This window comes from Odocoileus virginianus, chromosome 5, assembly GCF_023699985.2.
Source record: "Odocoileus virginianus isolate 20LAN1187 ecotype Illinois chromosome 5, Ovbor_1.2, whole genome shotgun sequence".
NCBI lineage: Eukaryota > Metazoa > Chordata > Mammalia > Artiodactyla > Cervidae > Odocoileus > Odocoileus virginianus.
The window spans coordinates 81,290,668-81,317,742 of NC_069678.1; the positions used below are offsets into that span (position 1 = coordinate 81,290,668).

The 27,075-nt window shown below is 47.6% G+C and overlaps 2 protein-coding genes and 1 long non-coding RNA gene across 7 annotated transcripts; 2 read left to right on the forward strand and 1 right to left on the reverse strand.

The window, feature by feature from the left end:
* The first annotated feature begins 96 nt into the window (after nt 1–96).
* MUTYH (mutY DNA glycosylase) lies at nt 97–7,974 on the forward strand. Of its 5 annotated transcripts, none has more exons than XM_070468244.1 (17): nt 97–183; nt 3,563–3,646; nt 3,795–3,921; nt 4,449–4,597; nt 4,692–4,731; nt 4,851–4,924; nt 5,062–5,103; nt 5,186–5,257; nt 5,335–5,448; nt 5,534–5,631; nt 5,714–5,858; nt 5,945–6,008; nt 6,180–6,371; nt 6,476–6,618; nt 6,702–6,854; nt 7,045–7,086; nt 7,780–7,974. In XM_070468244.1, exons 3-17 carry the CDS (start codon nt 3,801–3,803, stop codon nt 7,909–7,911), a joined length of 1,581 nt encoding a protein of 526 aa, XP_070324345.1. In that variant the 5' UTR covers nt 97–183; nt 3,563–3,646; nt 3,795–3,800; the 3' UTR covers nt 7,912–7,974. The 5 variants fall into 5 exon arrangements, with proteins under 5 accessions (XP_070324345.1, XP_070324344.1, XP_020753069.2 ...); XM_070468243.1 differs by having other exon boundaries at nt 126–213; XM_020897410.2 differs by having other exon boundaries at nt 126–213; nt 4,452–4,597.
* Nucleotides 7,975–8,916: 942 nt separating this feature from the next.
* Nucleotides 8,917–10,443, reverse strand: HPDL (4-hydroxyphenylpyruvate dioxygenase like). Its single transcript, XM_020897371.2, is given in 2 exon segments — nt 8,917–9,105; nt 9,107–10,443. Coding segments are annotated over 2 exon segments (1,173 nt in total). The 5' UTR covers nt 10,175–10,443; the 3' UTR covers nt 8,917–9,000.
* A 3,110-nt stretch (nt 10,444–13,553) lies between these two features.
* On the forward strand, nt 13,554–26,109 carry LOC139035075 (uncharacterized). The gene is made up of 3 exons (XR_011487587.1): nt 13,554–13,642; nt 24,154–24,362; nt 25,854–26,109. It is a non-coding gene; the product is annotated as an uncharacterized lncRNA (long non-coding RNA).
* Nucleotides 26,110–27,075: the final 966 nt, after the last annotated feature.

Genomic DNA, 27,075 nt, shown 5'->3' on the forward strand with positions numbered 1-27,075 from the left:
GGTTCCTGCAGTCGGGGATGGGGCGGGGTCTCACGCCAAGAATCGCCGAACGGTCGGACTTCCTTTAAGATCGCCTGGGTCTGGCGCGGAGGAGGCAGCCTGGCGCGCGCTGGAAGCGTATTGGCCGGCGTGGTTCGACTCGCCGCCAAAATTGGCCGGGGCCACGCCCCCTGGGGTTCGTCGGTGAGCTTGGCGCGGGAAATCACGCGGGAGGTAATTCCTTCTTCCCCTGCGACCCGGCGGGAACGCAGGCTTTCGCCTTACGCTCGCTGTCTTCATCGACTCTGCCCAGGGGTGGGCGTTGGGGGTTTTATGTCTGTAGAGGATGAGATGATACCTGAGCTAAGCTTAAAGCAAGCGTATAAGTTATGCAGACTAGAGAGTGTGGGGGAAAAAAAGATTTGGGAAATGGCAAGCTCCTAGGGAGGGTGGAGAGCTCATTGCATTCCATCAAGTGAAAGGAGCTGGGAGGGGGACAGGAGATGAGGCTGCGGAGGGTGAAAGCGACCGCTAGCAGGGACACTTTTGAAACAATAGACGCGCGTGATAATGACTAGAATTAGGCTCCAGCAGTGACAGCTTGTAAGCAATTAGGAGTTATAGTTACTCCTGAGAGGTTTTGGATTTGATTTCTGCTACTGAGAGTTGTCCCTACCGTGGACCAGAGCTTTCCCAAGAGCCCTGGTTTCCACCAAGGACTCTGAACCTTTTCTCTCTCTGATTATTTGCTGTTTCCAGTTCATCCTTTCTCTCTATTGAATCTTTTCATCATCATTCTGAATTGTTTGGATTTCTCCCATTCTGGAAAGAAGGGGTACTTTTTATGCAGTTTGCCTGGCACTGTGCTCTGCACAACAGTCAACAAAAGACACCCAAGTTTCCTTTCATGGAATTTTACAGTTAAGTGGGGAAAGCAGACACTGATCAAAGAATCACAAATAAACATGAAATTATGATTGGTATAAAAGCAACAATGGAGAAAGAAGTACAGAAGTGGGTAAGACTAGGGGATCTGATTTGGACATTTAAGTCAAGACCTGAAGAGTGAATAAACGTTAGGTAAAAACAAGAGCTGTCCAAGCAGAGGAAACGAACTGGGTGAGGCCTCAAGGTGGACAGACACTTTGGGAATTGAAGCAACTATTTCAGGCAAACATGGCTGGAGCACAGTGGGTGAGGGGATGAGGCAGGTTGAGCTGTTTGTATCCTACAAAGATACATTAAGAGGATTGGCTCCTGAGAGCAATGGGTGTGACAGCCAAAGTCCTCTGGTGGCCTACAAGGTACTTTGTAATCCTATTCCGCCCACCTTGTTTGAAATGGCAGCCAACTCCAGTATTCTTGCCTAGAGAAGTTCATGGATTGAAGAGCCTGGAGGGCTACAGTCACAAAGTTGGAAACGACTGAGTGACTTTCACTTTCCCTTTCTTTACCTCTTTGACCTCACCTACTGCTCACCCCTTCCTTATTCAGTTTCTAAACACACTGACTTCCTCATTCTACAAACACACCAAGTACCCTGCTTAGGGCCTTTGCACTAGCTTCTCAAGATGCCTTTCCCACAGGTAGTCATCCATATGGGTAACTCCTTTAACTGCTTAAAGTCATTGGTCAAACATTGCTCTAACAAGGCCCACCTTGACCATGTTCTTTTAACATTGCAACATTCCACCACCCTCACTTACTTCTTATCCCCTTCACAAGTCTACTTTGACTGTTTATGCTAGTTTTTATCACCTAACATCCTATATAATTGGCTGATTTTGTGCATTATTTTTTGTCAATCCCATAAACTCTGTGAAGGCCCAAACCTTTGATATTTTATTTATTGAAGTATTCCAAGTACCTAAAACTGCTTGGCACATAGTAGGCACTCCATAAGTAATTATGGAAGTCAGTGAGTTTGGCTAAGGAAGTTTTGCTAGGAAGCGGGTGTGTCTTGTGGATGGGATCGGAGGAGGAGGAGAGAACATTCCTCCATATAATTGGATAAAGGAGAAGGAAAATGCAGATGGAGGGAAGTTTATGCATTGGTTCTTTTTTCTGAAGGCGGAAGCAAGTTCTTTTGATGAAAATGAGGTGTGAAAGCCTAGCTAGAACATGGAAGCAACCTAGATGTCCAACAATAGATAAATGGATAAAGAAGTTGTGGTATATATACACAATGGAATATTACTCAGCCATAAAAAGGAACACATTTGAGTCAGTTCTAATGAGATGGATGAACCTAGAACCTATTATACAGAGTGAAGTGAGTCAGAAAGAGAAAGATAAATACTGTATTCTAACACATATATACGGAGTCTAGAAAAATGGTACTGAAGAATTTATTTACAGAGCAACAGTGGAGAATCAGACATAGAGAATAGACTTATGGACATGGGGAGAGGGGAGGAGAGGGTGAGATGTATGGAAAGAGTAACATGGAAATTTACATTACCATATGTAAAATAGATAGCCAGCAGGAATTTGCTGTATGACTCAGGAAACTCAAACAGGGGCTCTGTATCAACCTAGAGGGGTGGGACGGGAAGGGAGTTTCAAAAGGGGAGGATATATGTATACCTATGGTTGATTCATGTTGAGGTTTGACAGAGAACAGCAAAATTCTGTAAAGCAATTATCCTTCAATTAAAAAAAAAGAAAATGAGGTGTGAAGCAAAAGTTTGAGGAGAGAGTTTGAGCCAGAGTTTCAGCAGAGACTGCAGTATAGCCAGGTATAGCTCTGTAGACAGACCTTTGGAGTTTGAATAAAAAAGTTGCTTAATCACAAGCCTCAACCTCCTCATAACTGAAATGGAGGTAATCCTAGAACATACCTCATGAGATTGTTAAGCGACTGAGTAAGAAATCTGGTAAAGCATTTACATTGGGTCTGGTATGTCTAACACTCACTAACTTAGCTGTTAGATAAAAGGTAAAATCAGCAGCCAGAACAGTTAGGGAGCAGCGAGGATCAACCAGATGTTTTCTCATTACTAGTGGATAGGCAGCTGTGATTTACTAAATCAGGAGAAGATTAGAAATAAAAATAGCTCATTTCCCCCTCTTCCCAACTTGCCATCTGCTCTCAGGCAAATCTTTTACCCTCTCTGATCCTTAGTTTCTCTGTTTTTTTTTCCCTTTGCCTTTTATTTTTAAAATCATCACTGAGGTTTCTTCTTTGTATAGGATGAAGGTTTAGACTAGATGATTAGTAAAGCTGTTTCACAGATAGCCAGTCCAGGTTTGGTGCATGAGACAAGTGCTCAGGGCTGGTGCACTGGGATGACCCAGAGGGATGGGATGGGGAGGGAGGTGGGAGGGGGGTTCAGGATGGGGAACACAGGATGGGGAATCAACCCATGGCTGATTCATGTCAGTGTATGGCAAAAACCACTACAATATTGGAAAGTAATTAGCTTCCAATTAAAAAAAAAAAAAAGGCTGTTTGAGTGTAAATGTGCTACATCTCTAAGGAGATAAACCTCTTACACCTGAGCTCCCAGTGATACGCAGATGCTCCTGCACAGGAGGCTTTGGTCTTTGACTCAGCCCAGCTCTGGCCTCTTTATGTCTCCAGGTGTATACTAATGCTGGTCCCACTAAGGCCACTTGCAGAAGTTCAGCCCTACTGGTCATACCTCAGTAACACAGCCAGCCAAGGGTAAGCCCATGAGCATCCAGGGATTGCTTGAGAAAAGCTAGACACTTTATATGAATGGTGTGGGAGGGAGGTAGCTTTACCCTCTACAGGACCCTAAGATTCAGCCTCATGGTGACTGACATACTTTGGCTGGGCCATTCTGTTCTAGCTGATCATGAAGAAGCCACTAGCAGCTGTGGGGAATCAAAGTGGTCGCAGGAAGCAGGCATCCAGCCAGGAGGGAAAGAAGAAATGTGCCTTCAGCAGCAGCCAGTCCAAGCTGTCTGCCCCCAGTGGTGAGGATCTGGGTCCTAATCAGACTCAGGGGCTGGTTTAATTGGCCGTGAAAGGGGGTAAATTCAGACTAGGAAGAGAGCATGGTATGTATCAAGTCATTAAGGGACTAATTAAGGATCTAATTCTGACTTTGCTCTGTGACTTTAGGATAATTGCTCTGAATAGATGCTTTCTATCAGTGACATGGAGCAGTAGTCTGTGCATTTCCTTCCTCACTTGGTTTTCATGGGATCCAACGAATTTATCAACCCGAAAGTGTTCTGTGAACGGGAAGGCCCTCCACAGGTGTATATTATGTTTGGCAGAAACTTGGGTTTTCATTATGATCCAGAGACAAAGGAGCCAGGGGTACCACCCTGGGGAAATAAAGGCTAGAAACTTGATTTAGGTTACAAAACCCTAGAGCCTCCTGGTCTGAGCTCAAGCAAGGGGTTGGGGTTGGGGAAGCCTTAAGTGGACAGCCTGAAACCAGGCCTCTAGTGCACATCCTGTGCAGGGACGATCCCTGAGTTTTCTGAGACCCCAGCAGGGCTGGCCAGGCAGCAGAAGGCGTTATTGCAGGCCTCTGTCTCCCCGTACCATCTGTTCAGAGATGTGGCCGAGGTCACAGCCTTCCAGGAGAGCTTGCTGGGCTGGTATGACCGAAAGAAGCGGGACCTACCCTGGAGAAGGCTGGTAGGAGGACAATGGATGTGGGGGGGTGGGGGGAATAGGAGGCTGGTGCCCAGTCCCCTCCACACTAACTGCCCATCTGGGATTGCATTGGCAGGTGGAGGGTGAGGTGGACCTAGACAGGCGGGCATACGCTGGTGAGTATATCTCCTTGGAACAGGGCTGCTTTGCCTAGACCACCTCGTTTGGGGTCTGGGAGCTGTGGGCTAAGAGTCGGGTGGTCAGCAGTGTCCTCATGCTGGCCCCTCTTCCCCAGTGTGGGTCTCAGAGGTCATGCTGCAGCAGACCCAGGTTGCCACAGTGATCAACTATTATACTCGATGGATGCAGGTGACTTCCGGGAACAAGGGGAAGGGTCAGTCATGGTCCAGACCCCAGATGACTCCTTGGGGGTGGGGATAAAATAAGGCCTCCTCCACTTCCTTCACCTTTGGCCTCATTTCTTTTTGTCTGCCTTCGGGCTGTAGAAGTGGCCAACGCTGCAGGACCTGGCCAGTGCTTCCCTGGAGGTGAGAACCACCCTAGGGTAGGGGGAATGGGGCCTACTGAGGACCGATCCCTGACCCCTCTGACCTCTGATCCCATGCACAGGAAGTTAACCAGCTCTGGGCCGGCCTGGGTTATTACTCTCGAGGCCGGTGGCTACAAGAAGGAGCCCAGAAGGTAAGGGGTTGACGAGGGGTCTGGGAGCCCCAGGCCCTTGGGTGCCTCGTAACCATGAACCTTCCCATTCCAATCAGGTGGTAGAGGAGCTAGGGGGCCACATGCCACGTACAGCAGAGACCCTGCAGCGGTTCCTACCTGGGGTAGGGCGGTACACAGCCGGAGCTATTGCTTCCATAGCCTTTGGCCAGGTGAGCCCATCGCCCACCCCCATACTGGGCATACCCACCTACCTTCCTCCCAGACCAGGCTGACTCCCAGACTCCTCTGTGCCAGGCCGCCGGAGTGGTGGATGGGAACGTCATACGGGTGCTGTGCCGTGTCCGAGCCATAGGTGCTGAACCCAGCAGCAGTCTTGTCTCCCAGCACCTCTGGTAGGATACTGGGGTAAAGAGGAAGATTAGAAAAGGTGTCTCCAAAGGGTCTTTGGCTCAGAGCAATGGTCCCTTCTTGCAGGAACCTAGCCCAGCAACTGGTGGACCCAGCCCGGCCAGGGGACTTTAACCAAGCAGCCATGGAGTTGGGGGCCATAGTGTGCACCCCGCAGCGCCCACTCTGCAGCCACTGTCCTGTGCAGAGCCTGTGCCGGGCACGCCAGAGGGTGAGCCACCCGAGGAAGGGAGGCAGTCAGGCGTCCTCGGGAGTGACCCCTGCCCCATGGCATCCTGCCCTGTCTGTGCCTCTCAGGTGGAGCGGGAGCAGCTCTCAGCTTCACAGAGCCTGCCAGGCAGTGGTGACGTGGAGGAGTGTGGTGAGTGTCAGCCCCGGCCTTCCCTGTGCCGTCAGGGAGCTGCCTGTGGCAGCCTCGTTCCCTTTCATCCTGCCTCCGAGTCATTCTACAGAGCTGGGCAAAGGCCTGCTCTTTGGGCTTGGCACCTGAGCCCACTCGGCCTGAGCAAGGCTCTTGGATCTCTCTTCCCAGCTCCCAACACTGGACAGTGCCCGCTGTGCGCGCCTCCCACGGAGCCCTGGGACCAGACCCTGGGAGTAACCAACTTTCCCAGAAAGGCCAGCCGCAAGCCCCCCAGGGAGGAGTGCTCTGCCATCTGTGTTCTGGAGCAGCCCAAAGCCCTTGGGGGTGCCCGCATTCTGCTGGTGCAGAGGCCCAACTCAGGTACTTGAATCCTGGGAGTTCAGGGAGGTGGCATGAGCAACAGGTAAGAAATGGAGGCAGCAGCAGCTAAGGCCCCACCCATGCCTGGCTGCCCTCCCTCTCAGGTCTGCTGGCAGGACTGTGGGAGTTCCCATCCGTGAATGTGAATGCAGAAGCCTCAGGGCAGCATCAGCGGGAGGCCCTGCTGCAGGAACTGCAGAGTTGGGTTGGGTCCCTCCCGGACACCCGCCTTCAGCATCTGGGGCAGGTGAGTGAGGAGAGGAGTGACCAGGAATGATGGCTTCTGTGGCCACATCTCCGGGTCTGTTTCAGCCTCTTGGCACCCCCTAGGTGGTCCACACCTTCTCTCACATCAAGATGACATACCAAGTATATGGTCTGGCCCTGGAAGAACACACCCCAGTGACCATTGTACCACCTGGCGCTCGCTGGCTGACCCGGGAGGACTTTCGCACTGCAGCCGTCTCCACCGCCATGAAAAAGGCACTACCTTTGTTGTCTTCATTGTGTTTTTTCGTGTTCCCTGCATTTTCTAAGTAAACCTATTACTGTGTAAACAAATGAAAAACATATCTTAAACAAAAGTGCCGGGGCATGAAGTTAAGGGTAGAATACAGAGGTTTGTCTCTTTGGGGGAAAGATGCCAGCCCTGCACTTCCCTCGTCTCGTCTAGGTGTTCCGCATGTATGAGGGCCAACAGCCTGGCACCTGCAAGGTGAGTCTTTTGGCCCTCACCCAGCCATCTCTCCCCAGGGCCAAATCTACAGGTTTTCAGTGAGTTAAGTGATGCATGTTAGGGTGAACAGTCTCCATGACAGAGTTCACTGGGGCGAGAGGAATAGTTCTTGACCTGGAGACCTTAACAGGTAGAGAGGGGACAGGAGCAAATGATGGCAGTAGTGTCACAGTGTGTGAAATGTTTGTACTCAGTTTTGTGGGATATGAAGTGGGGAGCTGTCATTTCTATCTAGGAGACAAGAGTCAGGAATGGATGCTTGGAAGAAGCAACTGGTAATCTAGGTCCTAGAACTAAATCATTTTCTCCAGGTTTGGAAGGAGAATCAGCAGTAAAGATGTTCTTCCCTGGCCCAAGAGTAGTGTGAGCCACGGTGAAGTACAGTACAACCTGTAAGCTGTTGGATTAGTTGGAGTTGTTAGCAGGACTGGCCCAGGCCAGTTAACACCAGGCCCTGAAGGATTTTGGGTGGAGAGAGGAGTCAGATTTGCATGTTAGGAAGACTGCCTCAGGCTGCCTTTTAAAGAGTTGGTTGAAGAGTTAGATACTGGAAACAGGATGGAAGGTTTACAGTATTAAGGCTAGAATCTGAGCTAGATCAGTGGTGTGGGGGGCGGGGTGGAAGGAGAAGACTCGACTGTCACCTCGGTGTTTCCTTTGTCTTCTGCACAGGGTTCCAAAAGATCCCAGGTGGCCACCCTGTCCAAACGGAAAAAGCCCAGCCCAGGCCAGCAAGTCCTGGAGAGTTTCTTTCGGCCCCAGGTCCCCACTGATGCACCCAGCCTCAACAGTGCAGCCCAGTGATGCCTTTGGAATCCTCCACCCCGCTCAGAATCCTGTTTAATAAAATGCTTATTTTTGTAGTCATTCTGGAGACTTCCCACCGTCTCCTGAGCCCCTTCACTCCTTACCTCTGAGGGACCCAGAAAGTAGTAGAGCTCTGTTTGGTGCTGACTTCTGAGCTCCTAGCCAGCCCTGGGCAGATGGAAGAGGGGGGTGTTCTGTCCTGAGTGATGTGTCCTCCTCCAACCCCAGAAGGGGAGAAGGCAGCTGCAGGGAGCTCCTGCTAGTGGCTTACATCCAGCACTCTCTGGCTAGGTCTCTGATTGGAGCTGCGTTATCACCCTAGAGCAGGTGATTGGGCTTAGCCCTGACTCAGCCCCTCCCTGCAGTGGCTTCTCCCTAGGGAGAGGGGAAGCACAGGAGAATTTATTTTGCCTTAGACTCCTGTGCTCAGTGATTCTTTGGAGACCCCATGGACTGTAGCCCACCAGGCTCCTCTATCCATGGAATTTTCTAGACAAAAATGCTGGAGTGGGTTGCCATTTAGATCATTTGTTTAGGGATACATTATATATGTAGTGAAACTGCAGAAAAACGGGGTTTGTTTTTTTTTCCATTTATTTTTATTAGTTGGAGGCTAATTATTTTACAATATTGTAGTGGTTTTTGCCATACATTGACATGAATCAGGCATGGATTTACATGTGTTCCCCATCCTGATCCCACCTCCTTTCCCATCCCATTCCTCTGGGTCTTCCCAGTGCACCAGCCCTGAGCACTTGTCTCATGCATCCAACCTGGGCTGGTGAGAAAAACAGGTTTTTAATCATAATATTGGAGGTGTGATGGAGAGAAATGAGGTCAGAAAGACACAAGGAGGATTCAGAAATCCCAGTTCTATTTCCTAATCATATAATTCTGCTATTCTTTATACTTTACATATATATTAGATACAGGCAATATGAGAAATGTTTCACAGTTAAAAAAATCCCACCTCTCTGGACTCCTGTGAGAGTTTCAACTTCTGGCAGGTACTGATGAAATGGAAGCCCCTAAAGACAAAAGCTTTTACTCCAGGCCTCCGTGAATATCCCTCAGTTCCAGCAGGCCCTAAGCCGAACTTTCGAATGCTCCAGGACAGGCGGCTGCATCCAGCTTGGGCCCTTTGCAGGCTTCTTGGACCCTGGCAGCTTGCTCCTGCACAGACTGCCACAAGGGCCTGAATGTTGCCCTGGCCAAAGCCAGTGGCCCCCTGTCTCTGGATCAGCTCCAGGAAGAAAGTGTCCTCTGCAAACAGGGACTTGGTGAAGACCTGAAGCAGAAACTTGCCTCTGTCACCATCTAGCAAGACCCCCTGTTGGGCCAGCAGGTTAGGATCGTGCCCTGCAGCTAGGATCTGCTCCACCTTGCCTGGCTGCTGGTAGTAGGCCTCAGGAGGAGTCAGAAGCTGACCCCCAGCCCCTGCCACCCCTTCAGTGGCTTCCTTGATACTGGGTGTGTACAGCCCCACGTGCTGCAATCCAGGTCCCCTGTTCCGGGTCAGGAACTGCTCCACCTGGTCCTGTCCGCTGGTGGCCCTCGGCAGGGACTCTGCCAGCACAAGGGTGGGGACAGCGCTGCCAACAGGACCCTGCAGGGCAGTGAGCCTCAGCCCGCCAAGCCCGGACCCTGCTGCCACCTCCAGGCCCAGCTCTGGATCCTCACCTGGGCTCAGTGGTAGGTGGTGAAAGCCTAGACAGTCGTGGAACCAGTGCATCAGTTTTGGGGAGCTGCTGGGGTTGCAGGCCAAGGTCAGGTGATCCACGTGGCTGAACCAGCAGGGTTCGGGTGCAGAGGGCACAGGGCTAAAGCCAGGCAGGAAGGGCCCACTGAAGCCAGTGCGCTCCAGCAGCGTCAGACTGAGGTTGCCTGCCGGCGAGGTGACCACGGCATAGGTGGCAGCGCCCTGCTCATCTCGCACGCTAACAGGGGGCACTGGCACGCTGCAGCCCAGTGCCGCCAGCGCCCGGGTGGCAGCGCCCACGTGGGCCACGTCGAAGCACAGGTTCGTGGCGCTGGGTATCCCATGATGCGGGTCCAGGCCATACAGCGGCTCTCCCAGCCCCGCGCCCTCGTTCACCAAAATGACAGCGTCGCCGCTGCGCAGAGCCAGCTGCCTCCAGCCGTCTGCTTCCCGCACCGCCAAGGGCTGGAAGCCAAAGAAGCGCTGCAGATCCCGGGCGAAGGGTAGTCCCGCCGGCACGTGGAAGGCGATATGACACAGACGGCGGACGGGAGCGGCCATGGCGGTCTGGACGGCGACCCTGGCCTGTCCTTCCCCTGGGGGACACTCACTTGTTCAGGACTCCGAGACTCTCAGTCCCTGGCTTGTTGTCGGAAGCCGGTGGAGTCCAATTTTGCCGGCAAAGCACCTTCTTCGATCTTTTTCTGGCAGAGGCCACAGACGGAACCCCTTGGGGGCCTGCAGTTCCTGTTGCCGAGCTACCGCAAACTGGAGCTGTCTGGGGACCACCAAGTCTGAGCCGCGGCTTTTGAGAACCACGTGGAGGCAAGGCAGGGAAGGGGCGGGAGAGGGGGCGGAGCCAGTGACTGCGACTGCCTTGCTCCACCTTCTGGCTCAGCCTGTGTTGCAGACGGTACACGGGGTACATAGGACTGCCCCCTCCCATGGCCTCTGTCTGGGCCACACACCCTTGGGCACTGATTCTCCCTTCCCCCAGCTCTCGAGATCACAATAGCTGCCTTCACTAGATTCCAGTCACTGGGGTCCCATTCATGCGGCAACCTCAGAGCAAAGAGAATCAGCTCTAGTTGGTGGAAGAGCCCGGATTTTCTCCCTACAAGCACGGAATTTCTTAGCTATTTCTCTGCTTTAGTATAAAATATTTGGAGAATTTTGCTTTTAAGTCCTAATGTTCCTAAAAATTAAAAAAAAAAAAAAAGAATGCTTTTAAGATACAAATTTTCACTCTTTCTCCAAAATAGTGCAGAGAAATGTATGTTATAGGAAGATAGACCATTTATATAGCTCCTACAAGCATCTGTCTTTTGGGAAATCTCTCAGTTGCACCTCCTTTTTCAACCCAACTTCTCCCTTAATATGGTTTACCCTCATTGTCCCAAACAAGATTTAGAGGGGGAAAAAAAAATACAAACCAGTGACTCAGGATCTGAAAGGAACAGCTGCATGGGTGTCCTTTCTCACCCTCCTGACTCTATTGAAAGAAAAGTGAAAGTCACTCAGTTGTGTCTAACTCTTTGCGATCTCATGGAATAGTCCATGGAATTCTCCAGGCCAGAATATAGGAGTGGGTAGCTGTTTCCTTCTCCAGGGGATCTTCCCAACCCAGGGATTGAACCCAAATTGCAGGTGGATTCTTTACCAGCTGAACCACCAGGAAAGCCTTAGGATTGAACAAGCCCTCCCTGCTCTTCGCAGTTTCTTGATTGGGTTCTGGGCCAGAGAAGCTTAGTGGAGGCACTTCTGGTCTTGCCACTCAGAACAGTGTGAGATCCCTGGGTTGAGGAAATTAGGAGTCTTCTGGAACTTCACCCGTAGCTCTTGAAGGGATTGGAAGGGCATTCCAGGAAGGGCAAATGGCATAAGCAAAAGCTCAATGAGGAGCGTGAGCCAAGACCTCAGAGGACCAACCAATGGAGCCTAAGGTTGGGGAGATAGTGGGACGGGTGCTACGGTCTGAGGCATTGCAAAAGAGATTCCTTTATCAGGCAGCCTGGTGTGACAACTTATTATTGAGTTTCATTGGCAAGAGGAAGAAGGATGCAGTGAGGAGACAGGGCTTAGCAAAAGGCCTGGCTGAGTGTTCAGGCCTACAGTCAGTAAGTCAGTACCCAGAAGCTGGTCATTAGTGGTGAAGGCACTTTGTGCTACTCTGACCACCAGTGATTTTGAGAACAAGGGCTCCAGAAGTCAAAGAGACCTGGTATTAAAATTCACCTCCAATTCTGAATAGCACCGGTATAACTTTGGGCAAGTTGCTTAACTTCTCTGAGCCTTAGTTTCTTCATCTGTAAAAATAGGAATAATAATAGTGTTGTAGCCACGCATTCTGGGAAACAAACTGACTCAGAAGGACAATGCAGATAGTGGAGTGCAATTTATTACACCGGTAGGCCCAAGGCAGAGTCTCCTCTTAGCCAAGGACCCTGACCAGTTTTTCTGAAAACCTTATATACCCTAAGTGTACGTGCCCAAACCCACCTCCCCAAATTCCCTGAAACTAGTCTGAACAAAGGAAAAGAAAGATACAATCAAAGTTAACCCGTGATTCATATGCCTTAAGCCTAGGTAGTTAACAGTGGACAATTATCAATAGGCCTGTGGTCATACGCCAAAAAGCATAATAGAATTTATGATTCTATATGGTTACACAGATAATTAGGGTATTCTTTTAGGCAACAGAGAATCTAGGTATGAGCCCTGGGGCTTTTCCATCCAGGGGGGGCCTGGTTTTCTAGTTGGTATGTTGTTTCCATAGATATTGGGCATATAGCTCAAAGTCCACAGTCTGGCCCAAGATGGAGTCCTGCTTTCAAGATGGAGCCTGTTTTGTCTGTTTCCTCTTTCAACAGTACCTAGTTCATGGGATTGTTATGATTAAAAGAAATAGTATATGGTATAGTATATGGATGAAGCACAAGCTGGAATCAAGATTGCCTGGAGAAATACCGATAACCTCAGATATGCAGATGACACCACCCTTACGGCAGAAAGTGAAGAACTAAAGAGCCTCTTGATGAAAGTGAAAGAGAAGAGTGAAAAAGTTTGCTTAAAGCTCAACATTCAGAAAACAAAGATCATGGCATCCAGTCCCATCACTTCATGGCAAATGGAGAAACAGTGGAAACAGTGTCAGACTTTATTTTTTTGGGCTCCAAAATCACTGCAGATGGTGACTGCAGCCATGAAATTAAAAGATGCTTACTCTTTGGAAGGAAAGTTATGACCAACCTTGACAGCATATTAAAAAGCAGAGACATTACTTTGTCAACAAATTTCCATCTAGTCAAGGCTATGGTTTTTCCAGTAGTCATGTATGGATGTGAGAGTTGGACTATAAAGAAAGCTGAGCACCGAAGAATTGATGCTTTTGAACTGTGGTGTTGGAGAAGACTCGTGAGAGTCCTTTGGACTGCAAGGAGATCCAACCAATCCATCCTAACGGAAATCAGTCCTGAATGTTCATTGGAAGGAATGATGCTGAAGCTGAAACTCCAATGCTTTGGTCACATGATGTGAAGAGCTGACTTATTTGCAAACTCCCTGATGCTGGGAAAGATTGAAGGTGAGAGAAGGGGACGACAGAGGATAAGATGGTTGGATGGCATCACCGACTCAATAGACATAAGTTTGAGTAATACCTGGGCGTTGGTAATGGACAGGGAGGCCTGGCATGCTGCAGTCCATGGGGTCACAACGAGTTGGACACGATTGAGAGACTGAACTGAACTGAACTGATAGTATATGGCAAGAGATGCCAATTTTAGCCTGTGAACTTGAGCCCAATTGTGGGGTGAAAGGGCTACTCCTTCCTAGGCCTGAGCACTGGGAAGGAACTGGGAGGGTTCTGGCTTTGGTTGTGGATTCCAGGGGAAGGAACCATGGGAACAGGGTTCTGAGAGGATTGATACATAAAAGGTGATGTTCTGCCCCAGCCCTCATGATTAGGGCCCCAAGGGAGCAGCTTCCAGGTCTTTGGTCCAGTAAAGGAATTTCCACTCAAAGGCCCAGGTATGGACAAGGGAACAGAAAGAGGACCCCTGGCCCATCACTTTTGACCTGGGAGAGGGTAGATTTCTGGAGGCTAAGTGAGGGCTGTCTGAAACAAAACGGTGACCTTAACAGTGGCACGCTGCCCTGCAAGGGCACTGTGCTTGACTCTGGCCCCAGCATAGACTGAAAACCTGGAAAACCAGGAAACCAGCTGGGAGTAGAGAACTAGACTCTAATTCCTGTAGCCCTGCTGGCGTCTGGCCATGACAACGGTAGGAGTCCTGTCCTCCTGGCATCAGGACCCTGCAGAAGTTTCCCAAGATAGGTCCTCGGAGCCTGGCAGGGATTGCACTCCTGCTGGGGCTACTGATACTGAGGGTGGAGACCTGGACAAACCGGCCTGTAGTACACGAGGGCGCGCGGTTCGAGAGGTGAGGTGGTGACGCCACGCCTAACACATCTGCCGTCTACAACGACAAGGTCAGAAGAGGTGAAGGCTGGGGCTGTGGAGGGCCAAGAGGTCGAATTCGTGGAGGGGTCAGTCTAGGCAGCCGGCTACCCAAGGCGCCCTCTGCCTAAGCGGAAATCCGGTTCCTCAGCAGCTTCCAGCTCTTTCCCCCACCGCTTCCCCTCCCACTTTCGCCTCCTCCTATACAGAGCTCTCACCGTTCAAGCCCCACCCACCCCTCTCCGCCCCGCCCCGCCCCGCCCCGCCCCGCCCTTCCCCTACCCCGCCCCTCCCAAACTCTGGACTTAACTCGCTTCCTCAGAAACACACTGCGGGAAGGTCCCGCCTTTCTGGCGGCGCCTCTTCCGGGCCCCCACCTCTTCAAGGAGGCTCTCTGTAGCTCCCTCCTTTCTGGCTTTGCCCTTGCCTTTCTTCCACGTGATTGCGTTCTCCTTGAGTCCTTGACTTTTTATAAGGAGTGACCTGGAATACCTTAAAGAAGGTGACTTTGTGTGTGTGTGTGTGTGTGTGTGTGGTAAAATACACATATTTACCATGTTCCATTTTTAAGGTACAGTTCAGTGGTATTGAGTACATTCGTGCTGTGCAACCAGCACCTCTTCCAAGTACAGAACCCTTCTTCCACAGCTGAACCGCTACACATTAGATAATTCTCCACTCGCCCCTCCCCCCAGCCGCTGGCAAACACTATTCTATTTTTCTGACTCTATTATAATTTTGACTATTCTAGGTACCTCTGGTAAATGAAATTGGGCCCTGGGTGTTTGGTTCATTTCATTTAGCATGATGCCTGTTAAGTTTCATCCATGTTGTAACATGTCAGAATTCCGAGTTTGGTGAGTTTTTAATTAATTCTTGAAGGAAGTGTGGGGGCAAGAGGAACAAACGTAAAGGCCCAGAGGCAGGAATGGGACTGGTGTGCTGGAACAAAGGACCAGTGAAGCTGGAATAAGATAGGGAGGAGGGGTAGTAAGTGGCTTGTTGCCTGTTAGGACTTTGGCTTTTACTCTGAGTAAAGATGGGCTTCCTTGGTGGCTCAGATGGTTAAGAATCTGCCTGCAATGTGGGAAACACAGGTTCGATCCCTGGGTAGGGAAGATGCCCTGGAGAAGGGAATGGCTACCCACTCTAGCTTTCTTGCCTGGAGAATCCCATGAACAGAGAGGAGCCTGGTGGGCTACAGGCCATGGGTTGCAGACAGTCTGACAGGACTGAGTGACTAACACTTTCACTTTAAAAAAAAACACTTTCACTTTCTAACAAGATAGGAAGCCATTGGAGGGTTTAAGATGAAGGCTGACAGATCAGACTGCATTTTCATTGAACCTAACAGGCTGCTGAGTTGATAATAGTCTGGAGGGGCGCCAGGGCAGAATGGGGAGGCCAGTGAAGAAACTGTTGCTTCTAACATTGTCTGGAAGTCTAGGGAAGGCTTCCAGGGGAAGTTGAGACCAGAATTTTAAGTAGGAATTGACAAGGTGAGGGGTAACTTTATGTGTTGGAGGTTGAGAGTGAAGTGCTCCAGGTGGAGGATACAGCTTATACAAAGGCCTGGGAGGTGAGAGCAAGTGTAGTTGATTGACAGTTGTTAGTACAGTTGACCCTTGAACAACATGAATTTGAACTTACATGCAGGCCCACTCATATGTAGGGTTTTTTTCAGTAAATACATACTGTTGTTGTTCAGTCCCTAAGTTGTGTCTGACTCTATGCAACCCCATAGACTGTAAAACGCCAGTCTTCCCTGTCCTTCATCATCTCCCAGAGTATGCTCAAACTCACGTCCTCTGAGTCAGTGATGCCATCTAACCATCTCATCCTGTGTCGTCCTCTTCTCCTCCTGCCTTCAATCTTTCCTAGCTTCAGAGTCTTTTCCAATGAGTCAGTTCTTAACATCAAGTGGCCAGAGTATTGGAGCTTCAGCTTCAGCATCAGTCCTTCCAATGAGTATTCAGGGTTGATTTCCTTGCTGTCCAAGGGACTCTCAGGAGTCTTTTCCGACACCACAGTTCAAAAGCATCAGCTCTTTGATGCTCAGTCTTCTTTATGGTCCAATTCTCACATCCATACATGACTACTGGAAAAATCATAGCTTTGAGTATATGAAACTTTATCAGCAAAGTGATGTCTCTGCTTTTTAATACACTTGTCTAGATTTGTCATAGCTTGCATCCAAGGAGCAAGCGTCTTTTAATTTCATGGCTGCGGTCACTGTCTGCCATGATTTTGGAGTCCAGGAAAGTAAAATCTGCCACTGTTTCCATTTCCCCCCATCTGTTTGCCATGAAGTGAAGGGATCAGATGCCATGATCTTAGTTTTCTGAATGCTGAATTTTAAACCAGCTTTTGTACTCTTCTCTTTCACCTTCATCAAGAGGCTCTTTAGTTCCTTTTTGCTTTCTGCCTTTAGGATGATATCATGTGCATATCTTAGGGTGATCTTGATTTCAGTGTGTGAGTCATTCAGCCCAGCATTTCCCATGATGTACTCTGCATATAAGTTAAATAAGTAGGGTGACAAGATACAGTCTTGACATACCCTTTTTCCAATTTGGAACCAGTCTGTTGTTCATGTCCAGTTCTAACTTGCTTCTTGTCCTGCATACAGGTTTCTTAGGAGGCAGGTAAGGTGGTCTGTCTGGTATTCCTATCTCTTTAAGAATTTCCCACAGTTTGTTGTGATCCACTCAGTCAAAGGCTTTAGCATAGTCAGTGAAGCAGAAATAGATATTTTCTGGAATTCTCTTGCTTTTTCCATGATCCAACGGATGTTGGCAATTTGATCTCTGGTTCCTCTGTCTTTTCTAAACTCAGCTTGTACATCTGGATGTTCTCAATTTATGTGCTGTTGAAACCTAGCTTGAAGGATTTGGAGCATTATCTTGCTAGCATGTGAAATGAGCAGAACTGTGCGGTTTAAACATTCTTTGGCATTGCCTTTCTTTGGGATTGGAATGAACACTGACCTTTTCCAGTCCTCTGGCCACTGCTGAGTTTTCTGAATTTGCTGGCATATTGAGTGCAGCACTTTAACAGCATCATTGTTTAGGATTTGAAATAGCTCAACTGGAATTCCATCACCTCTACTAGCTTTCTTCATAGTGATACTTCCTAAGGTCCACTTGACTTCACACTCCAGGATATCTGGCTCTAGGTGAGTGATTATTACACCATCATGGTTAGATGAGTCATTAAGACCTTTTTTGGTAAAGTTCTGTGTATTCTTGCCACCTCTTCTAAATCTCTTCTGCTTCTGTTAGGTCCTTACCATTTCTTTCATTTATTGTGCCCATATTTGCATGAAATGTTTCATTGGTATCTCTAATTTTCTTGAAGAGTTTTCTAGTCTTTCCCATTCTTTTGTTTTCCTCTATTTCTTTGCATTGTTTACTTAAGAAGACTTTCTTATTTCTCCTTGTTATTCTTTGGAATTCTGCATTCAGTTGAGTATATCTTTTGCTTTCGCTTTCCTTTCCCTTTCTCTTCTCAGCTATTTGTAAGGCCTCCTCAGACAATCATTTTGCCTTCTTGCATTTCTTTTTCTTTGGGATGGTTTTGGCATCATACTATACATACTATATATAAATACATACTGTATAGTACATCATCCATGGTACGTTGAATTTGAGGATGTGGAACAGCAGATATGGGGGGTGTGATTATAAAGTTATATGCAGATTTTACAGGGATTTCCAACTGTGCAGGGATTGTCACCCCAACCCTATCCTTTTCTTTACCACTTGTGTTGTTCATGCATGCATGCTAAGTCGCTTCAGTTGTGTCCAACTCTGTGTGACCCTATGGACTATAGCCCACCAGGCTCCTCCGTCCATGGGATTCTCCAGGCAAGAATACTAGATTGGGTTGCCATGCCCTCCTCCAGGGGATCTTCCTGACCCAGGGATTGAACCCGTGACTCTTATGTCTTCTGAATTGTCAGGCAACTTCTTTACCACTAGTGCCACCTGGGAAGCCCTGTGTTGTTCAGGGGTCAACTAATTAAACCCCTAGATTGGGAGCTTCCTGGGAGGGTGGGAGTTGGGGAATGTGTTTTCATTTCCATAGCCCTAGGGCCAGGCTCTGAAGACCTGCTGATATCACCCTCTCCTCCCCCTGTCATTTTGAAGGAAGAAAGAAGAAAACCACCTTGGTAAGACTAACCAGGGCACTGGATCCCACCAGCACTCACATCATCAGTGATACTGATGTGATACTGGCAACCCATTCCAGTATTCTTGCTTGGAGAATCCCATGGACAGAGGAGCCTGGTGGGATACAGTCCATAGGGTCACACAGAGTCAGACAACTGAAGCGACTTGGCATGCATGCATGAACAACACAGGTGGTGAAGAAAAGGGTAGGGTTGGGGTGACAATTCCTGCACAGTTGGAAATTCCTGTAAAATCAGTGAACTTGCTTTACTGATTTCCCTCTCTCTCCTATATATCTTCTCTCTTTCCCTCTTTAGAGATCAGTAGTTCTCCCTCATCCAGAATCTTCCATTTTGCAGTCAAATGTGTCATCTATTTTGCCACTGGTCCCCCTCTACTTGTCTGTCTCTCATCTTAAAAAATAAAAGAAACAAAAAAACCCAAACTGTTCCTTTCTCTTCTATCCTGCTTACTTCTAAAACTATTTTTGTATAATTCTCCTCCCTTTCACAGCCAAACTTGTAAAAATAAGTTTTCTAAAAGTAAAGTTGACTTACAATGTTGTGCTAGTTTCAAGTGTATAGCAGGGTGATTCAATTTTTCCAGATTATTTTCCTTCTCCCCCCCATCCCCTTTGCCTTTGGTAACCTAAGTTTGTTTTCTATGTCTGTGAGTCTGTTTCTGTTTTGTATTTTTCAAGATTTCACATATAAGTGATATATAATATCTGTCTTTCTCTTCTAACTTACTTCACCTTGTGTGATATTCTCTAGGTTCATTCATGTTGCTGCAAGTGGCAATATTTCATTCTTTTTATGGCTGACTAATATTCCATTGTGTATATATACATATACATATATATACACACACACCACATTAACAAATTTATTTGGCCGCAGAGGGTCTTAGTTGTGGGACTCAGGACTTCCTTGCATCATGAGGGATCGAACCCGCAGCTTCTGTATTACAGGCATGTTTTTTACCACTGAGCCGCTGGGGAAGCCCTATTATGTTACAGTCCTACTTAAAACCCTTCACTAAGGTCTGATTGCACTTAGGGTAAAGACCTCCCCCCCCCCCAAAAAAAAAACCCTGAAAGGCAAAAATCCACTGTTCTTTTTTAATTTTGGCCCTATTAACCCTCCCAACTGCTGTTGTCATCACTGACTCCCTCCTTCATACTGTAATTAGCTTATTGAATGTTTTGTGTTCCTTCCCACTCAGAGTTTTTGTCTTTGCTATTTCTTCCTGCCTGGAATACTCTTTCCCTCCTGCCTTGACCTAGCAAATACCTTAATAGGTGGTGGTGGTGGTTTAGTCGATAAGTCGTGTCCAACTCTTGCAACCCCATGGACTGGAGCCCGTCAGGCTCCTCTGTCCATGGGGTTCTCCAGGTAGGAATACTGGAGTGGGTTGCCATTTCCTTCTCCAACCTCAGGTCTCAGCATAAATTTAACTTGTTTGAGGATGTCTTCCAAGATCCCCAGGACTTATGCCTAGAGCCTAATACAAGGGTTGGCACGTGATGAGAGCTCAATAATAAATATTTACTAAACTAACTAATTTCAAATCCTAAAAAGATGATGCTGTGAAAGTGCTGCGCTGCACTCAATATGCCAGAAAATTTGGAAAACTCAGCGGTGGCTACAGGAGTGGAAAAGGTCCATTTTCATTCCAGTCCCAAAGAAAGGCAATGCCAAAGAATGCTCAAACTACTGCACAATTGCACTCATCTCACACACTAGCAAAGTAATGTGTAAAATTCTCCAAGCCAGGCTTCACCAGTATGTGAACCGTGAACTTCCAGATGTTCAAGCTGGATTTAGAAAAGGCAGAGGAACCAGAGATCAAATTGCCAACATCTGTTGGATCATCAAAAAAGCAAGAGAGTTCCAGAAAAACATCTGCTTTATTGACTATGTCAAAGCCTTTGACTGTGTGTATCACAACACACTGTAAAAGTCTTCAAGAGATGGGGATACCAGACCACCTGACCTGCCTCCTGAGAAATCTGTATGCAGGTCAGGAAGCAACAGTTAGAACTGGACATGGAACAACAGACTGGTTCCAAATTGGGAAAGGAGTATGTCAAGGCTGTATATTATCACCCTACTTATTTAACTTCTATGCAGAGTAAATCATGAGAAATGCTGGACTGGATGAAGCACAAGCTGGAATCCAGATTGCCGGGAGAAATACCAATAACCTCAGATATGCAGATGACACCACCCTTATGGCAGAAAGCAAAGAAGAATTAAAGAGCCTCTTGATGAAAGTGAAAGGAGAGTGAAAAAGTTGGCTTAAAACTCAACATTCAGAAAACTAAGATCATGGCATCTGGCCCCATCACTTCATGGCAAATAGATGGGGAAACCGTGGAAACAGTGACAGACTATTTTTGGGGGCCCCAAAATCACTGCAGATGGTGATTGCAGCCATGAAATTAAAAGACGCTTCCTCCTTGGAAGGAAAGTTATGACCAACCTAGACAGCATATTAAAAAGCAGAGACATTACTTTGTCAACAGATTTCCATCTAGTCGAAGCTATGGTTTTTCCAATAGTCATGTATGGATGTGAGAGTTGTACTATAAAGAAAGCTAAGCGCTGAAGAATTGATACTTTTGAACTGTGGTGTTGGAGAAGACTCTTGACAGTCCCTTGGACAGCAAGGAGATCCAAACAGTCCATCCTAAAGGAAATCGGTCCTGAATATTCATTGGAAAGACTGATGCTGATGCTGAAACTCCAATGCTTTGGCCACCTGATGTGAAGAGCTGACTCATTGGAAAAGACCCTGATGCTGGGAAAGATTGAAGGCAAGAGGAGAAGGGGACCACAGAGGGATAAGATTGTTGGATGGCATCACTGACTCCATGGACATGAGTTTGAGTGAACTCCAGGAGTTAGTGATGGACAGGGAGGCCTAGCGTGCTGCAGTCCATGGGGTTGCAGAGTCGGACACGACAAGCGACTGAATTGAACTGAACTGAAACAAACTAACTAACCAACTAAGGCCTCAAGGGCCAGGTGCGTGGTTACCAGCCTACAGTTTTTCACACAGACTCTAGGTGTCGCCCTTGACTTCTAGTTGAACCTAGAAGGAAGGATCGAGTTGATGCCCAGCCTGGCTCATCAGTCCAGCAAACTGGGAGAGGTTATGGGAATCCAGCTATTTTCCAGGTCTCACACCTTCTCCATCTGCTCTGGATCAACTGTCTTGATAGGGTGACCAATCATACCAGGTTTCCCAAGGCTGAACTTCAGGCAACTCGGGAGGATTGGTCACCAAACCATGGACAGAGGGGCTGGAACCCCAACATATGTACTAGACTAAGGCCCAAGCCCAGCAGGAAAGGTACTCTAACCCAGCCAAGCTCCTTACAGCAGCATCACTAGTGGGCTGACTCTGTTGCCTGGTGGTTGTAAGCATTTAGAGAGAGAGTGTAGATACTTTAAATGAATGGAAAGAGACCAACTTATAGGGCTTCCCTGGTGATTCAGTGGTAAAGAATCTGCCTGCCAGTCGGGGAGACATAAATTCAACCCCTGATCAAGGAAGATCCCACATGCCATGGAGCAACTAAGCCCCTTTGCCACAACTATTGAGCCTGTGTCCTGGAGCCTGGGAGCCGCAACTACTGAAGCCAGTGCGCCCTAGAGCCCGTGCTTGGTAACAAGAGAAGCCACTGCGATGAGAAGCCTGCACACTGTAACTGTAGAATAGCCCCTGATCATCTCAATTAGAGAAAAGCCTGCACAGCCACAAAGACCCAGGACAGCCGTAAATAAATAAAATCTTTTTAAAAATTAAAAAAAAAGAGACCAACTTATGTCTGACAATATCTACCATTTATTGAGTGCCACTGAACATAACATACTGATATATACCTTTTCTAATACTCACAGAAACCCTAAGAGTACAGAAGATTATTCTCCTTTCAGTGAATAGAAAACTGAGACTCAGAGAAGTCAAGTGACCAGCCCAGGTCACAGAGCTATTAAATAACATGATGAAATTCAAACCCATATCTGTCCAATTTAAAGCTCCTGTTATTTTCACTGAATCTTTAGCCTGGCCATCTCCTTCCTTCTCTGGTCACCATTTGAGAGCCCCAGGGATGTGAGGAGGAGGCAAGAGACAGGTGTGGGTGGAAGGGATTGAGGAAGAGGGTCTGTGATCAGAGCCTGCATAGGAGTGGGGGATCCACATAGCACCGACAGTTTGCCTGTCCACACAAGAGAAGTCTCTGCTGTCTTGAACTAGAGGTGGGCATAGCCTGTGGACTCTAGGGAGCCCCCTTCACAGGTTCTTCTCCTGACACCAGGCTGTGTATTCAAGGCTGTATTTCCCAGAGTCCAGGGTAAACCCAACCACGTCTTCAGTTCAGTTCAGTTCAGTTCAGTCGCTCAGTTGTGTCTGACTCTTTGTGACCCCATGAATCGCAGCACGCCAGGCCTCCCTGGCGTCCATCACAAACTCCCGGAGTTTACTAAAACTCATGTCCATCGAGTCGGTGATGCCATCCAGCCATCTCATCCTCTGTCGTACCCTTTTCCTCCTGCCCCCAATCTCTCCCAGCATCAGGGTCTTTTCCGATGAGTCAACTCTTTGCATGAGGTGCCCAAAGTATTGGAGTTTCAGCTTCAGCATCAGTCCTTCCAATGAACACCCAGGACTGATCTCCTTCAGGATGGACTGGTTGGATCTCCTTGCAGTCCAAGGGACTCTCAAGAGTCTTCTCCAACAGCACAGTTCAAAAGCATCAATTTTTTAGTGCTCAGCTTTCTTCACAGTCCAACTCTCACATCCATACATGACCACTGGAAAAACCATAGCCTTGACCAGACAGACCTTTGTTGGCAAAGTAATGTCTCTGCTTTTTAATATGCTGTCTAGGTTGGTCATAACTTTCCTTCCAAGGAGGAAGCGTCTTTTAATGTCATGGCTGCAGTCACCATCTGCAGTGATTTTGGAGCCCAGAAAAGTAAAGTCTGACACTGTTTCCACTGTCTCCCCATCTATTTGCCATGAAGTGATGGGGCCAGATGCCATGATCTTAGTTTTCTGAATGTTAAGCTTTAAGCCAAGTTTTTCACTCTCCTCTTTCACTTTCATCAAGAGGCTTTTTAGTTCCTCTTCACTTTCTGCCATAAGGGTGGTGTCATCTGCATATCTGAGGTTATTGATATTTCTCCCGGCAATCTTGATTCTGGCTTGTGCTTCTTCCAGACCAGCGTTTCTCATGATGTACTCTGCATGTAAGTTAAATAAGTAGGGTGACAATATACAGCCTTGACGTACTCCTTTTCCTATTTGGAACCAGTCTGTTGTCCCATGTCCAGTTCTAACTGTTACTTCCTGACCTGCATACAGGTTTCTCAAGAGGCAGGTCAGGTGGTCTGGTATTCCCATCTCTTTCAGAATTTTCCTACAGTTTATTGTGATTCACACAGTCAAAGGCTTTGGCGTAGTCAATAAAGCAGAAATAGATGTTTTTCTGGAACTCTCTTGCTTTTTCGATGATTCAGCAATTGTTGGCAATTTGATCTCTGGTCCTCTGCCTTTTCTAAAACCAGCTTGAACATCTGAAAGTTCTTGGTTCACGTATTGCTGAAGCCTGGCTTGGAGAATTTTGAGCATTACTTTACTAGTGTGTGAGATGAGTGCAATTGTGCAGTAGTTTGAGCGTTCTTTGGGATTGCCTTTCTTAGGGATTGGAATGAAAATGGACCTTTTCCAGTCCTGTGGCCACTGCTGAGTTTTCCAAATTTGCTGGCATATTGAGTGCGGCACTTTCACAGCATCATCTTTCAGGATTTGAAATAGCTCAACTGGAATTCCATCACATCCACTAGCTTTGTTCGCAGTGATGCTTTCTTTCTTTCTTTCTTTTTTTTTTTTTGTAGTGATGCTTTCTAAGGTCCACTTGACTTCACATTTCAGGATGTCTGGCTCTAGGTGAGTGATCACACCATTGTGATGATCTGGGTCAAGAAGATCTTTTTTTGTACAGTTCTTCTGTGTATTCAACCACGTCTTACCTGCTTGCAAATGGACATCTGAACATGAATCACAGAGGAGGGTCCATCAGGAGCTATCCATAAACTCAAACTTGGTAAGTGAGGGATGGATAGGGCCTGTGACAAGGGTCATAGTATGTACAGTGCCTTGTCCAGAGTTTGGACTCAGTGAATAATTCAATTAATGATATAGCCAACTGCCTCTCTTTCTCAGAGATATTTGTAAGGATGTTTTATTTTTGCCCAGGTGGTCGTTTAGGAATTGAGCTGCTATTGAATACACAACAAGAGTTGGATGTGTAGAATTATGAGCAGAGGCCTGACTCTGGTTGTGTGAAGGAGTGGGCAGAGGCCTGACTAGGCTAAACAGTGGTCAGAGCCCTATGGACACTTTTTGGTCTGGCAGCCCGATGTCCGCTCCACAGAAGGTATGATAAGCCAGACTCGGATTCTTTTACATTAAAAAAAAAACAAAATGCAGACATCCCTCAAGAATTTTAAGTTCCTTGGTATGAAGGTGCTTTGGCATGAAGGTGCTTTGGGCTGTGCTGTTTTACCTTATTTTATTGGTGATGTCCAAAGACTTTTGGGGTGCAAGATCTGTCCTGGACCATCTCTTGGGCTCAGACCTGGTGTTGGTGTAGCCTGGTATCCCATGGCCAAGTTCTGCCCTGTGACTCCTCTCTACAAGCCACGCCATCAGACGGATGGTGTCTGAACAAGTCTTCCCCAGACCTTGGCTATGTCTCTGCTCTTCCCTAGCTGGCCTTCCACCTTCCACCAGAGAACTGAGCATTGTACATTTCATGGAAGCCTGGGGGTCCGGGCATGAAGTAGGGCCAGAGAATAGAGAAACCTTGATTAAGATGTCTTGTCCACACGACTCCTCTGTCCTTCATTCTGAAAATACCTGGTCTTGTATCACCTGTGATGAAAGAGGGTGTTGTGAAAGTCACCAATATTGCACCACCACATTGATGTGGGCCCTCTTGCCAGGAGCTCATGGAAGACAGTGACATGGTGGAGTAGAAAGCACATAACTTTAGGGTCAGTCAGAATCGGATTCTGCTGCTTTCTTGCTGGGTAACTTCGGGAAAGTTACTCAACCTCTCTGAGTCTTGGTTTCCTCAATCAATAAATAGGGATAATAATAACATCTATGTCATAAGTTTGTTTTGAGGTCTAAATTTGCCCACCAATTTATATAAAAATATGATATTTATTGAGTGCTTATTATGTGGCAGGTCATGTTTAAGTGCTTTTAGTGTGAACTCACATAACACTATGGGTTGTGTACTTCCACTGTCTGTGCGTTATAGATGCAAAACTGAGACTCAAGGAGCATGAGTAACTGGCCCACACTGGCAAATAGCAGAGCCAGGATTTGGACCCAGACAGTCAGGCTCCAGTTCACACATACTTAACTACCAAGCCATGATGCCATATGGAGTCAGGCTGAATAAAGAATAGCTATTATGATCACAGTAATTTAGTATTAAGTGCTTTTTATATCCATGGTGCTAAGTGTTAATTATTAGTGTATTTGGATGCAACATTTATCCTTTCTGTTCCTATTTCTTCCACAGCCATGGCAACAAAGAGCCTTGTGCTCACTACAGAAGAGCATCCTGCCTTTGTCCGATCCAGCCCAGTGCGTCAGTCTCTGCAAATAACAAAAGATGTGGCCACTCGGCTGCTTGTCCCTGCCCCCACCAGAGCACCGAGAGGCTGAGGCCTCCCCAACTGGAACTGAGCTAGGAGAGCAGCAGACAGGTACAGATCTGCAGACCAGGAGCAAGGCTCACAAAAGGGAGGTCATGCTTAATAAACCTGATTAATTTCTTTGAGTGACAGCAATGCAAGCGGACAGGGGTGAAAGGAGGGATAGTAATTTATCCTGATTCCAGGGCACAGGAGTGTAGCTAAAACCAACACACAGATTTTATAGAGATGCTGCTGGGGCCTGGAGGGTTCTGGTGGGGTTCAACCTTGGGGGCAGACAGAGGGAAACTTGGTGAGTTGCTCGCAGTGACCTAGTGAAAAGGAAACCCAGCTCAGGAACTGAGTACAACCTGCCCAAGCCATATAACCTTGCCACAGATCTGCCCAGGACACTTGCCTGTCAATTCCCTTCTGGTGTCTTCCCATCCCCTAAATATAATAATAATGTGGATGAACATAAAACAATGATAGCTGAATTTATTTGATATATGTGTAGGGTATTATACAGAGAGGAAACCTGAGGCAGAAAGTTTAAGAAACCTACCCAGTCACACAGGTTTTAACATACACCTGGGTCTCCAACACCTAGTCTGCTTATACATTCCAGACTGTTTGCAACTGTATTTAATGATGAGTCTCTTCCATCAGTCAAGAAGCCCTCATAATGTGGATATACTGAAGTTCCTAGGTCCTCTGTGCTTCTCTTTCTTGAACACTCTTCCCTGGGTGAGCTCATCCCTGCTTTTAGCTTCTAGTCCCACGTCCTGGAGGAAGTCTTCGAGAGAAGGCATTGTGGTTGACCCCCTAACCTCTGTTGCACCCCAGATGATTAGTCTGAGCCCATCATATAAATTCCTTCCTTCTTGCCAGTAACAGGTTTAAGAATGGCTATCTTCCCAGTTAGACTTAAGAAGACATTTGCTGCGGGGCTTCTGGGAAGTGTTTTCTCACTCCTAGGAGAGAAGCATTCTCTGGAAGCGACATTCTCAGGAGCTTTCTTTCTGGGGATGTTGACAAGTCTGGATGTGTTCTGGACCTACTGCACTGGTGTGCTCTCAGCTGAGGATGGAGCCAACAGCCAGGATG